Genomic DNA, 13397 nt, shown 5'->3' on the forward strand with positions numbered 1-13397 from the left:
TAGACCTATGGCATAAAATTTTAGGAGAATCCTCCACCGGTCACTTTGAGGTCACAGCCAATGTCACCTTCTGGGACAAATTTTTTTTTTTTTTTTAAAGATTTATTTATTTATTTATGATAGACATAGAGAGAGAGACAGAGAGGCACAGAGACACAGGAGGAGGGAGAAGCAGGCTCCATGCCGGGAGCCCGATGTGGGACTCGATCCCAGGACTCCAGGATCGCGCCCTGGGCCAAAGGCAGGCACCAAACCGCTGAGCCACCCAGGGATCCCCTGGGACAAATTTTTTAATTGAAATTTGTACTGAGATACTTGGAGATTTACATGCAGTTGTAAGGGGTAATACTGAGAGATCCTTTATATACTCTGCTCAGAATTCCCCAGTGATAACCTTTTACAAAATTATGGTATGTTATGATCTATAGGATATTGACATTGATAAAATCCACCAATCTTATTAGAACTTCCCAAGTTTTACTTGACTCCTTTTTATCACTAACTAATATTTCATTGTATAGATATACCACATTTATATATCGATTCATCAGTTGATAGACATTTGGATTATTTCCACTTTTTCGCTATTATGAATGATGCTACTATGGACATTCACAGACATGTTTTTTATGGATATATTTTTTTTTCTTTTTTAAGATTTTATTTATTTATTCATGAGAGACACACAGAGAGAGAGGCAGAGACACAGTCAGAGGGAGAAGCAGGCTCCACTCAGGGAGCCCTACGTGGGTCTCCATCCTGGGTCTCCAGGATCACTCCCTGGGCTGAAGGTGGCGCTAAACTGCTGAGCCACCTGGGCTGCCCTATGGATATATTTTAATTTGGGGGGACATATAGTTAACTTTTTTTATTGTGGTAAAATACATATAATCTTTATTGTTTTAACCATTCATAAATGTATAATTCAGTGACATTAAATGCATTCAAGGTGTTATGTAACTAATCACTTCTCTCTGTACCCAAAGCTTTTTCATCATCCCAAACATCCTTCTTAACTCCCCACTCCCCATTCTCTACAACCTCTTTTCTATGTGTTGTCTTTATGAATTTGCCTGTACTAGGTAACTCATATAAGTGGAATCATACAATATTTATCCTTTTATATTGTCTTATTTCACTAAGCATAATGTTTTCAAGGTCTGTTCGTGTTGTAGCATATATCAAAATCTCATTCCTTTTTATGGCCACTGAGTAATCCATTGTTCAGATACACCACATTTGTTTTAATTCATTTGTTGATGGACACTTGGGTTGTTTCCACTTTTTAGGTATTGTGGATAATGCTGCTATGAACATTAATATACAAATATCTATTCAGGTCACTGCTTTCTACTCTTTTAGATATATACCTAAGAGTAGAATTGCTGGGTCATGTAATAGTTCTACGTTTTGAGAAACCACAAAATTATTTTCTACAAAGGATGCACCCTTTTACATTCTCACCAGCCATGCATAAGGGCTCCAGTTTCTCCACATTGTCATCAAAACTTGTTCTATTTTTTTGTTTGTTGGTTTGGTTTGGTTTTTAATTATAGTTCTCTTAGTAGACATGATGGAATATCTCAATTTGATTTGCATTTTCCTAATGACCAGTGATAAGCATCTTTTCATGGGTGTATTAGCCATTTGTATATCTTCTTTGGAAAAATGTCTATTCAAGTCCTTTGCCCATTTTTTAAATTGGGTTCTGTTGTTGTTGCTGAATTTTAGGAGTATTTTGTATTTTATGAATATAAATCCCTATTATTATATATAATATATAATATATATTAATATTATATAATATTAATCAGATCCATCATTTATAGTATTTTCTCCCATTCTGTAGGTTGTCTTCTCAACCTTTTTGATGGTAATCCTTGATACCAAAAGTTCTTAATTTGGATTAAATCCAATTTATCTATTTTTTCTTTTGTTGCTTGCACTTTTGGTCTCATATCCATGAAAAGATCGACCTTTCCCCATTGAATAATCTTAGCAGCCTTGTTGAAAATCAGTTGATCGGGGATTTCTGGGTGGCTCAGCGGTTTAGCGCCTGCCTTTGGCCGCAGGGCGTGATCCTGGAGTCCCGGGATTGAGTCCCACATTGGGCTTCCTGCGTGAAGCCTGCTTCTGCCTCTGCCTGTGTCTCTGCCTCTGTGTGTGTGTGTGTGTGTGTCTCATTAATAAATAAATAAAATATAAAAAAAAAAAAAAGAAAATCAGTTGATCATAGATGTGAGGATTTACTTCTGGGCTATCTGTTCTATTGCATTGATCTATGCTTGACCTATGCCAATACCATACTGTTTTACTTACTATAGCTTTGTAATAATTTCTGAAATTGGAAAGTATGAGTGTCACAACTTTATTCTTTTTCTTTACTTTTTCTTTTTAAAGATTTTATTTATTTATTCATGAGAGACACACAGAGAGAGAGGCAGAGACACAGGCAGAGGGAGATGCAGGCCCCATGCAGGGAGCCCCACATGGGACTCCATCCCAGGTCTCCAGGATCAGGCCCTGGGCTGAAGGTGGTGCTAAACCACTGAGCCACCCGGGCTGCCCACTTTATTCTTTTTCAAGATTGTTTTGGCTATCCTGGGTCTCATGCAGTTGCATGTGAATTTGAGGATCAGCTTTTCCATTTCAGTGGAAAAGACTCCTGGAATTTTGTTAGGGATTGTGTTGAACCTGTAGATCTCTTTGAGTGGTATTGATAACTTGACAGTGTCAAGTCCTTTGCCCATTAAATATAGGATGTCTTTACATTATTTTTGTCATCTTTAATGTTTTTCAGCAATGTTGTGTAGTTTTCAGCATGTATATCTTTCACCTCTGGTTAGACTTATTCCTAAGTTTTTAATTCTTTTAGACACTATTATAAATGGAACTACTTTCTTAATTTCCTTTATTCATTACTTGTGTGTAGAAACAGCTGATATTTGTGTGTTTTCCTTGTACCCTGCACTTTAGCTGAATTAGTTTATTAGCTCTAGTAGCATTTTTGTGCATTCTTTGGGATTTTCTATACAGTTAACCCTTGAACAACATGGGTTTGCACCATGCAGGCCCATATATACATAGATTTTTTTCAATACAAAACAAAACAATGTAAATGTAGTTTCCTTATGATTTTCTTAAAATTTAATTTTTTTAGCTTATTATAAGAATACAATATATAATACATGTAACATACAAAATATGTGTTAATTGACTGTTTAGGTTATCAGTAAGGCTTTCAGTTTAGACTATTACTAGTTAAGTTTTTTTTTTTTTTTTAAGATTTTATTATTTTACTCATGAGACACAGAGAGAGAGAGAGAGAGGCAGAGACACAGGCAGAGGGGAAGCAGGCTCCATGAGGGAGCCTGATGTTGGGACTCAAACCCGGGACCCCAGGATTGCACCCTGGGCCAAAGGCAGGCTCCAAACAGGAGCCACCCAGGGATCCCACTAGTTAAGTTTTTAAGGAATTAAAAGTTTTATACAGATTTTAGACTGCAGGGGATTGGCACCCATAACTCCCAGGTTGTTCAAGGGTCAGCTATATAAGGATCATGGCACATGCAGAGATAGTTTTAGCTTTTCCTTTGTAATATGGATGCCTTTCATCTTTTTATCTTCTCTAATAGCTCTGGTTAGTACCTTATTGAATAGCAGGAGGGGAAGCAGTCATCCTTCTATTTTCATGACCTTGTGATGTTAGCTGTGGATTTTTCATAAATACCCTTTACAATGTTGAGAAATTTTCCTTTTATTTCTAGTTTTCTGAGAGTTTTTAATTATGAAAGTGTGTTGTTGGTTTTTTTTAAGTGTGTTCATTTTTACCAGGTGTCTTTTCTGAGTCAAGTGAGATAACTATGTGGCTTTTTTTTTTACTCTACTAATATGATGTATTACATTGTTTAATTATTTTTTTATTGAGGTATAATTGATATACAACATTGTATTAGTTTCAGGTGTAGAACACATTGATTCAGGATTGGTGTATATTGTAAAATGATCACAGCATGCCTACTTGACATCCATCACTACATATAGTTACATTTTTTTTTAATAAGAACTTTTAAGATCTCTCTTAGCAACTTTCAAATATATAATACAGTATTATTAACTACAGTCATCATGCTGTATGTTACATTCCTAGGACTTGGGATCCCTGGGTGGCGCAGCGGTTTAGCACCTGCCTTTGGCCCAGGGCGCGATCCTGGAGACCCGGGATCGAATCCCACGTCCGGCTCCCGGTGCATGGAGCCTGCTTCTCCCTCTGCCTGTGTCTCTGCCTCTCTCTCTCTCTCTGTGACTATCATAAAAAAAAAAACATTACATTCCTAGGACTTATTTATTTTATAACTAGAAGTGTGTACCTTTTGACTATATTAACCCATTTTTTTTCCACCACCATCCCCCCACCGCCCATCTCTTGCCTCTGGCAACCACCAATGATATCTGTTCTCTCTATCTGTGAGCTTTTTTGTTGTTGTTTTGGGGTGGTTGTTTTTTAAGATTTTATTTGTAAGTGATCTGTATACTCAATGTGGGGCTCAAACCCTGAGATCAAGAGTCATATGCTCCGCTGATTGAGTCAGCCAGGCACCCCTTTCAAGTTTTTGTTTTTTAGATTATACATATAAGTGAGATCATAAAATATTTGTCTTTCTCTGTCTCACTTATTTCACTTAGTATAATGCCCTCAGGTTTCAACCACGTTGTTGTAAATGACAAGATGTCTTTTTTATGGCTAAATAATATTTCACTGTGTATATATATATACACTTTCTTTATCCATTCATCCATTGATGAACACTTAAATTACTTCTATGTTTTGGCTATTGTAATGTCATGCTTCAGTGAACATCAGAGTGCATATATCTTTTCCAGTTAGTATTTTCATTTTCTTTGAATAAATATCCAGAAGTGGAATTGCTGGATCACATGATACTTCTATTTTTAACTTTTGAGGAACTTCCATACTGTTTTCTGAAGTGACTGCACCAATTTACATTCTCACTAACAGTGCACAAATATTCTCTTTTTTTTCCCACATCCTCTTTAACACTCGTTTTTTCTTGTCGTTTTTATAACAGCCACTCTAACAGATGTGAATTGTCATTTCATTGTGATTTGATTTGCACTTCTTTGATGATTAATGATGTTGAGCATTTTTTCATGCATCTGTTGACTATCTTTATATCTTCTTTCGAAAGTCTATTCAGATCCTTTGTCCATTTGATTTTTTTTATGTTACTTTCCTGGGATAAATTTTACTTGCCCATGGTGAATAGTCCTTTTAATAGACTGTTGGATTCACGTTGCTAATATTTTATTAAAGATTTTTGCATCTATATTCATAAGGATTATTGGTCTTTAATGTTACTAAAGTGAGTCTCTTGTAGATAGCATATAGTTAGATGATGTTTTTTAACCCATCCCGTCAACCTTTGTCTTGTGACTGAGTTGCTTAATCTATTTACATTCAAAGTAATTACTCATGGTATGTCTGAGTGGCTCAGTCAGTTAAGCATCTGCCTTCAGCTCAGGTCGTGATCCCAGAGTCCCAGGATCAAGCCTTGAATCAGGCTCCCTACTGAACAAGGAGTCTACTTCTTCCTCCTCTACTGCTTCCCCTGCTTGTGTTCTCTCTCTCTCTCAAATAAATAATAAATAGAATATTTTAAAAATAGATAGATAGATTAAAATAATTACTCATAAGGAGACACTTCTGCCATTTTGTTGTTTCTTTGCTGTATGATCTATAGTATTTTGTCCCTCGTTTCTTGCATTATATGTCTTTGTGTTTAGGATTTTAGGGGCTAGCCTTCAGTCCAGGGTGTGGTCCCAGAGACCCGGGATCGAGTCCCGCATTAGGCTCCCTGCATGGAGCCTGCTTCTCCCTCTGCCTGTGTCTCTGCCTCTCTCTCTCTCTCTCTCTCTCTCTGTCTCTCATTAATAAATAAATAAATAATCTTTTTTTTTTTTTTAAAGGGGATTTTAGGGGCTAAATATCCACTATTGTGCTGAAGGCTAAAATAGGCTAGTATGAACCACACTTTGCCAGTCAAGCCTTGGCCTGGAACCTACAAGCATTCAAATAGATTCCAGAGTTCCAAATAGTTATTAAAAAGATATATTCTACAGGCTCTGGGTGGGTCACTCAGTTAGGTGTGCAACTCTTGATCTCAGCTCAGGTCCTGATTTCAGGGTCATGAGTGCAAGCCCTGTGTTGGGCACCACCCTGGGTGCATGGCCTAATTTAAAAAAAAAAAAAAAGATTCTAGGTTCTAGTATAATTGTTGTCTAGGTGAAGAGATGAATGTCTGGCACTTCCCACTCTATCATCATCCCTGATGTCATATCTCAATGATTAACATTTTAAAGAACCTTATCATCTATGTCCAGTTCGAGTTTATCATTAGGGCCTGCTTCAAATATTATTTTTGGGGATGCCTGGGTGGCTCAGTGGTTGGGTGTCTGCCTTGAGCCCAGGGCGTGATCCTGGAGTCCCGGGATCGGGTCCCACGTCTGGCTCCCTGCATGGAGCCTGCTTCTCCCTCTGCCTCTGCCTCTCTCTCTCTCTCTCTCTGTGTCTCTCATGGATAAATAAATAAAATATTAAAATATATATATTATTTTTGTCTCCCCACTATTAATCCAGACTAGATTTTAAACATCTTAAGGACAGGGATGGGGCCAGTTTTTCAAAGTTGGCTACACCATTTTATATTTCCACACCAGTGTATGAGTTTCATTCTTCCACATTCTTATCAATACTTGTTATTCTCTTTTATCTATCCTAATGAGTATGTAGTGGTATATCGTTGTGATTTTTATTTGGATTTTTCTAATATATAATGATGTTGACCATCTTTATGTATTTATGGCTCTTTGTATATCTTCTTTGGAAAAATGTCTATTCATATACTTAACCTATTTTTAATTGGGTTTACCGTTTTTACTATGAGTTGTACTTTTCAAATATATTCTAGATATAAATCTCTTTTATCATATACAGAATTTGCAAAATTTTCCTTCCATTCTGTCTTTTCACTTCTTTTTTTTTTTTTTTAAAGATTTTATTTATTTATTCATGAGAGACACAGAGAGAGAGGCAGAGACACAGGCAGAGTGAGAAGCAGACTCCATGCAAGGAGCCCCACATGGGACTCGATCCCAGGTCTCCAGGATCAGGCCCTGAACTGAAGACAGCGCTAAACCGCTGAGCCACCCAGGCTGCCCTGTCTTTTCACTTCTTGATGGTGTTCTTTAAAGCATACAGTTTGGGGGTACCAACTGAGTGGCTCAGTTGGTTACATGTCTGCCTTAGGCTCAGGTCATGATCCCAGAGTTCCCAGATCAAGCCCAGCATCAGGCTTCCTCCTCAGAGGAGAGCCTGCTTCTTTCTCTCCCTCTGCTCCTCCCCCTGCTCATGCTTGCTCTCTCTCTCTCACTCTTGCCTACTCAAATTAAAAAAAAAAAAAAAAAAAAAAAGCATAAAGTTTTCCATTTTAATACTTTTCAATTAATCTTTTTCTTTTATTGCTTATGTAATATCTAAGGAATGATTGCTTAACCCAACATCATGAAGATTTATTCCTGCATTTTCTTCTAAGAGATTTATAGCTTATCTATTTCACTTAGGTCTATTGTCCGTTTTGAGTTAATTGTAGATCATATGGGTAGAGCTCCAACTTCAGTCTTTTGCATGAATATATAAATACAGTTGTCCTAGCACTGTTCTGTCCTCCATGATTTATCTTGGTACCATTGTCAAAAATCACTTGACCATATATGTATGAATTTATTGCTGGACTCTTCTTTTGATCTATATGTTTGTCCTTATGCAATACCACACTCTCTTGATTATTGTAGGCTTTGTTTGCTTGTTTTGTTTTTTGTTTTTTTGATTATTGTTGTTTCGTAGTAGTTTTGAAATCATGAAATGTGAGTCCTCCAACTTTATTCTTTTTCAAGATTTTTTTGACCATGCTTGGTCGCTTGCATTTCCATATGAATTATAGAATTAGCTTGTCAATTTCTGTAATAAAGCAAGGTAGGATTTTAATAGGAATTGTACTGAATCCGTAGATCAATTTGGGGAATATTGCTATCTTAATAATATGAAGTTTTCCAATCCATGAACATGGAATATCTTTCCATTTGGGATGCCTGGGTGGCTCAGCGGTTGAGCATCTGCCTTCGGCTCAGTGTGTGATCCTGGGGTCCATGATCAAGTCCCACATTGGGCTCCCTCCTGGGAGCCTGCTTTTCTCTCTCTGTGTCTCCCATGAATAAATAAATAAATTTCTTTTTAAAAAGGAATATCTTTCCATTTATTTAGATATTCTTGGGGATCCCTGGGTGGATCAGTGGTTTAGCGCCTGCCTTTGGCCACGGGACATGATCCTGGAGTCCCAGGATCGAGTCCCACATTGGGCTCCCTGCGTGGAGCTTGCTTCTCCCTCTGCCTGTGTCTCTGCCTCTCTCTCTCTCTCTCTCTCTGTGTGTCTCTCATTAATAAATAAATAAAATCTTTTTAAAAAATAGATATTCTTTATTTCTTTCAACAATATTTTGTAACTTTCAGTGTACAAGTCTTATGCTACTTTTGTTAAATATATTCCTAAGTATTTTGCTCTCTTTGATATTATAAATGTCATTTAAAAATTTTTTTCAGATTATTGCCAATGTATAGAAACTCCTATGATTTTTGTATATTAATCTTATATCCTGCAACCTTGCTGAATTTATTTGTTGCAATAGTTTAAGTGGATTCCTTAGATTTTTCTGTATACGAGATCATGTCATCTGGAAATAAAAATAGATTAACTTCTTCCTGGGTGATCTTAATGCTTTCATTTCTTTTCCTTGCCTAATTGCCCTGGCTAGAACTTCCAGTACAGTGCTAAATAGAAGTGATGAAAATGGCATCTTTGTCTTGTTCCTGATCCTAGTAGGACATCGCTAACTCTTTCACCATTAAATATGAAGCTACCTGTGGGGTTTTTGTAAATACCTTCTATCAGATTGAGGAAGTTTCTACCTATCCCTAGTTTGTTGAGTGTTTTTATCACGTAAATATGTTGGATTTTGTCAGATACTTTTTCTGTGTTGATTGAGATGATCACTTGGTTTTTGCTTTTCATTCTATTGATATGATGTGTTACATAATTAGATTTTGGGATTTTTTTTAAAAGAGTTTTTATTCATGAGAGTCACACAGAGAGAGGCAGAGACACAGGCAGAGGGAGAAGCAGGCTCCCCGTGGGGAGCCCAGTGTAGGATTCCATCCCAGAAACGTGGGATCACACCCTGAGCCAAAGGCAGATGCTCAACCACTGAGCCATCCAGGTGTCCCTAGATTTTTGAATATTAAAACAACCTTGCATTTCTGGTATAAGTCCCACTTAATTTTGTTACATACTCTTTATTGTATGTTGCTGGATTTTTTGGGGTAGTATTTTGTTGAATATTTTTGTACTTATATTATATTTGTACTTATAAGGGATGTTGGTCTATAGTCTTCTGATATCTGTCTGGTTTTGGTATCAGAGTGATACTTAACCGTATGAACTAAGGAAGTGCTCCCTCCTCTTCTGTTTTTTTAAAAGAGTTTGTGAAGGATTAGTAGCATTCTTTAAACATTTGGTACTAGTAACCCCTCTAAACCATGCTTTTTTTGTGAGGAGTTTTAAATTACTTATTCAATCTATTTGCTGTTATAGATTTATTCAGATTTTCTCTTTCTTCTTGAGTCAGTTTAGGTAATTTGTGTGTTTCAAGGAATTTGTCCATTTCTCCTAGGTTATCTAATTTGTTGGCATACTGTTTTTTTTTTTTTTTTTTTGGCATACTGTTATTTATAGTGTCATCATACTGCCCTTTTTATTTCTCTAAGGTCAGTGGTGATGTTTCCTCTTTCATTCCCAATTTTAGTAAATTAAGTCTTCTTTCTTTCTTGGTCAGTTTAAGTTTGTCAATTTGTTGATCTTTTCAATGAACCAACTTTGATTTTATTGATTTCCTCTATTGTTTTCATTGTTTCTATTTATCTCCTCTCTAATCTTTATTATTTTCTTTTGCTTCCTTCATGTTTAGCGTGCTCTTCTTTTTCTACTTTCTTAAGATAGAAAGGTAGGTTATTGATTTGACATCTCCTTTTCTAATACAACGTTTGGGATCATAAATTTTTCTCTTGACACTGCTTTAAGTTGTAGCACATAAGTCTTGGTCTGATGTGTTTTCATTTTCATTCAACTCAAAATATTTTTAAAATTTCCCTGTGATTTCTTCTTTGATTCATTGGTTCTTTTTTTTTTTTTTTTTAATTTTTCATCTTTTTTTTCATTATTATTTATGATAGTCACACACAGAGAGAGAGAGAGAGAGGCAGAGACACAGGCAGAGGGAGAAGCAGGCTCCATGCACCAGGAGCCTGACGTGGGATTCGATCCCGGGTCTCCAGGATCGCTGCCCTGGGCCAAAGGCAGGCGCCAAACCGCTGTGCCACCCAGGGATCCCATGATTCATTGGTTCTTAATTTAATTTCCACGTATTTTGGATTTCCCAAATTTCCTTCTGTTAATTTCTAATTTAATTCTATTGTGGTTGGATAGCATATTTTGTGTGTTTCCAGTCCCTTTAAGTTTATTTTTTTTTTAAGATTTTATTTATTTATTCATGAGAGACACAGAGAGAGAGGCAGAGACATAGGCAGAGGGAGAAGCAGGCTCCCCTCAGGGAGCCTGATGTGGAACTCAAACCCTGGACCAGGGATCATGACCTGAGCTGAAGGCAGACACACAACCACTGAGCTACCAAAAGTCCCCCCTTTAAGTTTATTAAGGCTGATTTTTATGGCCTACAATGTGGTCTGTCCTGGAGAATGTCCCATTTGCACTTGAGGGTGGAATATTCTGTAGATGTCTTATTAGGTCTAGTTGGCTAATAGTGTTGTTCAAGTCTTCTGTTTTTTTTCCCCAAAGGTGAGACCTGGAACCCCTTCAAATTACAGTACCAGCTGAGAAATGTAAGAGAGCGAATTGCAAAGAATCTAGTAGAGAAGGGTATTCTAACCACTGAGAAGCAGAATTTCCTCCTATTTGACATGACTACTCATCCAGTGACCAATACAACAGAGAAACAGCGACTAGTGAAAAAACTTCAAGATAGTGTCCTAGAGCGGTGGGTAAATGACCCTCAACGTATGGACAAGCGAACACTAGCACTCCTGGTGCTAGCCCACTCCTCTGATGTACTAGAGAATGTCTTCTCCTCTCTGGCAGATGACAAGTATGATGTGGCAATGAATCGAGCCAAGGACCTAGTAGAACTGGACCCTGAAGTGGAGGGGACAAAGCACAGTGCCACAGAGATGATCTGGGCTGTGCTGGCAGCCTTCAATAAATCCTAAAACCAGTGGGTGGGTTTCTCCTTTTTCCTCTGCTGGCTGATGACTATCAGAGACACCACACTGAGTTTTGTGTGATGAGATGTTTTTCATCATTTTTTTCCTTCTCTTGAATCAGATTTGTGATTTGGGGAAAGCAACTTTAGGGCTTCTCCATAAATTTTGGCCATTGTAAGCAGATTTTATTTCTCCTTATTTTTCCACTACAGAGGTGAATAAACTAGTTGAACACACACACACACACCATAATAATTTTCTCTCATTTCTTGGTTTACTTCCATCCATTGTGCTTTTGAATAAGCAGGAATATCTAAGTGGGATTTGGAGTTCTCCAGTCACAAAATGTGAGTGAGATATAGAGCAAACCATTTATTAAATTTTTTAAAATTTGTATCTTTTTTTGTTTTAAGTAGGCTCCACACCCAATGTGGGACTTGAACTCCTGACCCTGAAATTAAGAGTCATGTACTCTCCCAACTGAGCCAGCCAGGGGCCCCTGTTTTCTATCTTAAATACATGTTTTCACAGTCTTTGTCTCTCAGACTCTACTAAGTAATGCAGTTATTGAAATAACTGTCTCTGAATAAGGGGCAATGGAAACAAAACTCATTTTTGGAGCAGATGGCCTCTGGAACTGTATGTCCCACTAATGATTTTTTCATTTTTCCTTTTCTAACCTAATGAGAATATTGCAAATTTAATTACCTGGCTCTCACAGCTCTAAAATCAGAAAAATATTGTATACTCTCTCTTAGTATTATCCTACTCCCCCATTCATTAGGACAAAAGTCTGAATGAGAAATATGTATCTCTCAACCACATCCTTCATGCAGTCAGCATTACAATTTATAAGAGAGGCAGGTAGCATGAGAATTTCTACCCATTAGCACATGACTCCTCATTCCTCCAGATTATATGTCTCCTCTCTGATTGAATTGAGGGAGTTAGAAATTTCAGTTGCTGAATAGCATCCTGAGTCCAGATCTTCTTGTTCCCTATTTTCGACTTCCTTCATAAATTTATAGATTCTGTCTATATTTAAGGGTTCTAGAAATATTTTTGTCTATATTTAAGCCACAGATACTCCCCTAGTCATTAATCTTTCAACACAACCATCTATCTACCCAAATCTCTAAAAAGTTTCAATTTCTTTCAATTAAGTAGTGAGTGCAAAGAGAAGATTAAGACTAAACCTATTTAGAAGGACAATTTGGTGTCAAAAGTATGCTAATATAAAGTCTGGTGTTTGGGAATATAAAGAAGACAGGCACCAAATTGTGCTAAGGTCAAGCATTTATGATGCTAGCATTTTTTAATGGGTCATGCTTCTTGACCATTACAGAAAAACAGGCTGTCAAAGGGCTAATACAGACAACCCAGACCTGATACCAGATCTTCAGTAATTAAATGAATGATTATAACTTTCATCTCCACCCCCAAACCTGTCTAGCCCCATAAAATTTCTCAACTCAATGAACTCAATTAAGTTTCACTCCAGGTATTGCTTACGTGACTAGAGATAAATTTTATTATGAAATTAATTCGAAATGTGAGCCTGAATGGAGTTTCACTCTGACTCTGAAAGTACAAAAACCAGTCCACGTGTTGTCTCTACCTGACTTAGTTTTCCTTTCCATTTGAACAATTCAGCATGAATTGAAACCAGGTTTTCCTGTGGAAAGTATGATTGGAGTAGGAGGTAGAAGTTGAGTTCTTTCTTGCAACTCTTGGTCAGTGTTTATTTTTATATTGTTTCTCAATGTGGATGTCCTCAGTTTGTATAGTATTCACTGCAAAACACCTTCTCCTTTAATGCATATGCATAATGGCCTTCACATTTCTGTATAATAAATATCAATTATTGGTTCTCTGCTTTTACAACTTCAATTATATTAACTTGAAATAAGAATTTTCCACACAAGGCCAGTAACACTACCCCTTTACATCAGGAGATCAGCCTGTTTCATCCTGTGTAGAAAACTAGGAA

General features: G+C 37.0%; 1 protein-coding gene across 2 annotated transcripts in view; it reads left to right on the top strand.

Moving 5' to 3' along the window:
• GOLPH3L (golgi phosphoprotein 3 like) overlaps positions 1–11419 on the top strand; it is a 38824-nt gene extending 27405 nt beyond the window's left edge. For both annotated transcript variants that reach the window (XM_041756588.1, XM_041756587.1), the window contains exon 5: positions 10986–11419. In XM_041756588.1, the coding sequence (XP_041612522.1) occupies positions 10986–11413 (428 nt within the window). In that variant the 3' untranslated portion in view covers positions 11414–11419. The remainder of the gene's footprint in view (positions 1–10985) is intronic.
• The last annotated feature ends 1978 nt before the right edge of the window (positions 11420–13397 follow it).

This window comes from Vulpes lagopus, chromosome 5 (genome assembly GCF_018345385.1).
Source record: "Vulpes lagopus strain Blue_001 chromosome 5, ASM1834538v1, whole genome shotgun sequence".
NCBI classification, from domain to species: domain Eukaryota; kingdom Metazoa; phylum Chordata; class Mammalia; order Carnivora; family Canidae; genus Vulpes; species Vulpes lagopus.